Source organism: Guillardia theta, assembly GCF_000315625.1.
Source record: "Guillardia theta CCMP2712 unplaced genomic scaffold GUITHscaffold_46, whole genome shotgun sequence".
NCBI lineage: Eukaryota > Cryptophyceae > Pyrenomonadales > Geminigeraceae > Guillardia > Guillardia theta.
The window spans coordinates 226717-229719 of NW_005434628.1; the positions used below are offsets into that span (position 1 = coordinate 226717).

The 3003-nt window shown below is 54.8% G+C and overlaps 1 protein-coding gene across 1 annotated transcript in view; it reads right to left on the reverse strand.

Annotated features, from left to right (window-relative positions):
• Positions 1-3003, reverse strand: part of GUITHDRAFT_140479 (hypothetical protein) — a gene marked incomplete at both ends in the record, with an annotated part of 4822 nt that continues 1819 nt past the window's right edge. The window contains 9 exons of the mRNA XM_005830357.1: positions 1-56; positions 434-455; positions 497-661; positions 875-914; positions 1056-1099; positions 1355-1504; positions 1751-1820; positions 1867-1913; positions 2070-2729. Of these exons, the coding sequence (XP_005830414.1) occupies positions 1-56; positions 434-455; positions 497-661; positions 875-914; positions 1056-1099; positions 1355-1504; positions 1751-1820; positions 1867-1913; positions 2070-2729 (1254 nt within the window). The remainder of the gene's footprint in view (positions 57-433; positions 456-496; positions 662-874; positions 915-1055; positions 1100-1354; positions 1505-1750; positions 1821-1866; positions 1914-2069; positions 2730-3003) is intronic.

Sequence of the window (3003 nt, forward strand, 5' to 3'; positions counted from 1 at the left end):
TCATTCGATCACGTTGGTCGGGAGATTCGCCTGCTGGTCGACGACGCTTCTTGCTTCTGTTCGGAACGTTGTGAGGGGAGTTGGGAGAAGAGGGGGAGAGGGAGGGGGGGCAGCTGAGGATGGAAAAGGAAGTAGGGAGGACGAGGACAGAGCAAGTTTGATGGAGGATGGAAGGAGGAGAAGGAAATGGTAGCGCAGCAAGGCAATCTGCACCTTGGTGTTGGGAGAGATTGTAGGACGAGGTTTGTTCCCAATGTTCCACGGTGGTCTCTCCTGCTGCTCAACCCTATCAACCATCTGCTTTCTCCCTCCTGCAAGCAGCTGTGGATCCTCCTCCTCCTCCCCCTCCTCCTGCTTCTCCCCCCCTTCCGCCCTCCTCCACCACCACCTCCTCCTCTTCCTCCTCTCTGCATACCTTGGTCTCTTTCCTCACCTGCGGCGGCTCCGATCGGGCCCTGAAGCCTCGTCAAGCTTGCTTCACCTCTCCCTCCCTCACCGAGCTCTTGTCGTCTTCTTCTCCGACGACCCCGGAGAGTCTCCTGCCCTGCTGAGCTGAGAGCCCAAGACACGTCAGAAGTCTCGCGAAACCCAACATGTGCTGCTGCTGCTGCTGCTGCTGCTGCTCCATTGCTTTCGGCCTGACTCTGACTCTGACCCCAACCTTCCCTGCTATCAATCCTCCTCCTCCTCCTCCTCCTCCTCCTCCTCCTCCTCCGCCACTACCACCACCACTACCACCACTACCACCACTACCACCACTACCACCACCACTTCCTCCTCGTCCTCGTGCACGTGCACGTCCTCGTCCTCGTCCTCGTCTCCTCCTCCTCCTCCTCGTCTCTCCTCCTCCTCCTCCTCGAACGTGCTGTCTCACCTTCTTGCTCGCAAGCTCTTCCTGCAGGTTCGCAATCGCCCTGCCACTTGAGGTCACATGTGGTCTCCTCAGGCTCTCTCGGTCGGGCAGACATTGTCAAGTCTTCGATCATCTTGGTGTTTCTCTTCATTTCCTCAGCTTGAACTTGCTGTGAGATGAGATGAGAACATGATGCAAGCACTTCTGATATCTCGCCTTCATCCCCTTGATCTCCAGCTCATATTTCTATGCACGTGTCAGCATCACCGTTTATCTCCTCCCTTCCCTCTCCTCCACCATCATCATTAACAACAACAACAACATGATCGACACAAACAACAACAACAACAACAACACCCACAAACACCCACAACACCCACAACACCCACCACCACCACAACAATAATATGATCGACACAAACAACCACAACAAATAAAGCAATAACAATCAATGAAAATGACACAAACATGACATGCACAGCAGCGGCGGCAGCACCTCACCTGCTGCATCTTTTTCATACGATCTTTATAGCTCTTGACGCTTCCTGTCTCAACTGCCCCAGCGCTTTCGCTTGTTCGTCTTGCTGCTGTTTCAGCCTCTTCGCGAATTTTATTTGTCGTGCTGTCAAACACTGCACTGCCGATGACCGTCTGCAGGACATGGAGATTGAGGAGCGGGAGGAGCGGAAGGAGCGGGGAAAATAGAGAGGTAGAGGAGGATGAGGATGTAGGAAGTAGTCAAAGGAGCAGGAGGAAAAAGAGGAGGAGGAAGGAGAAGTCAGCAAAAGCAGAACTTAGCAGGAGCAGAATACAGAAAACAAGTCAAATTTCATATCACTGTCGTCATCGGACAGTCCACAAACCAGGAACAAGTCTCACTTCAGCCCTCTCCCTCACCTCGTCCCGTGCTTGCATCAAAGTAGCCAGCAAGTCGTCAACGTCCACTGCAAGCTTTCCTTCCTCCCACCTGCTACCTCGTCAGTCGCCCTGGCAGGTTTCGGATAGTTTCTAACGTGCTCATGTCTGCCAGTCGACGCTCGCGGTACTTCGCCAATGAGAACTGTAGGAAAGACAACATGAACATGCGAGTGCAGAAAACAGAAAATCAGAACAGAACAACACTCTAGCAGAAGGGATGTTGTCATCGTCAAGGAGGAAAATCCGAGGGAGATGTAAACACTTGTAACATTTTGTCGATACGACCAACACAACAGACCTGAGCATTCCTGACACAGTCGCTGAGGTGTCTTTCCAAGTTGTTGAAATTGTCCCTTATCGTCTCCATCTCCTTACATGCAATGAGGATCCCGTTGAAGTGCTGGCTGAGATCAGATCTCTGCTTCCTCCTTCCATCATCCCCGTCGCCGTCGCTACCATCAACATCTCCCCCGTCCTCTTCAGCGCTGTCTTGCTTGAAATCATAATCACCTCTCAAGGACTGAAACTCTTCCATCCTGTCTGTCTGCAGCGTGATGTTCTCACTTGGCAGGAAGATGGGTGATAGCCATCCCTGCTGCTCCGGCCCCTCGCTCACCATCCCGACCTGCCCGGTGGGAAACTGCGAGCTCTGGCCGTTTGCGAGCAGGGAAAATCTCTCTCCTCCCCTCTTGCTGTTGTCGAACGCTTCCGACTGCTGATGAGAAGAGTTGTGGAGATGGTCAAGGTGTCTGTGACCTCCTGTGTCCATCTGCTCTTCCTGCCTGCCCTCGCCATCCAGTGCGAACGCGCTGCCGTCGAAGACGATGTGCTGTTCGTCAATGTCTGTGATGATCGGATCCAGCCTTCTCTGCTGCTCCTCCGCTCCTTGCTGCGGCTTCTCGTGCAGATCGGGGGAGGGAGTTCCGGTATGGCCCCGACAGCTGTCGTAGGAGAGAAGCTGCATGCTGAAGAAAGTTTGAGAGGAGCGAGGAGCGAGGAGCGAGGAGAGAGGAGAGAGGAGCGAGGAGAGGAGCGAGGAGCAAGGAGCGAGGAGCGAGGAGCGAGGAGAGGAGCGAGGAGCGAAGGAGCGAGGAGCGAGGAGCGAGGAGAGGAGCGAGGAGGGAGGAGGGAGGAGGGAGGAGGGAGGAGGGAGGAGGGAGGAGGGAGGAGAGGAGGAGGGAGGAGGGAGGAGGAGGAGGAGGGAGGAGGGAGGAGGGAGGAGGGAGGAGGGA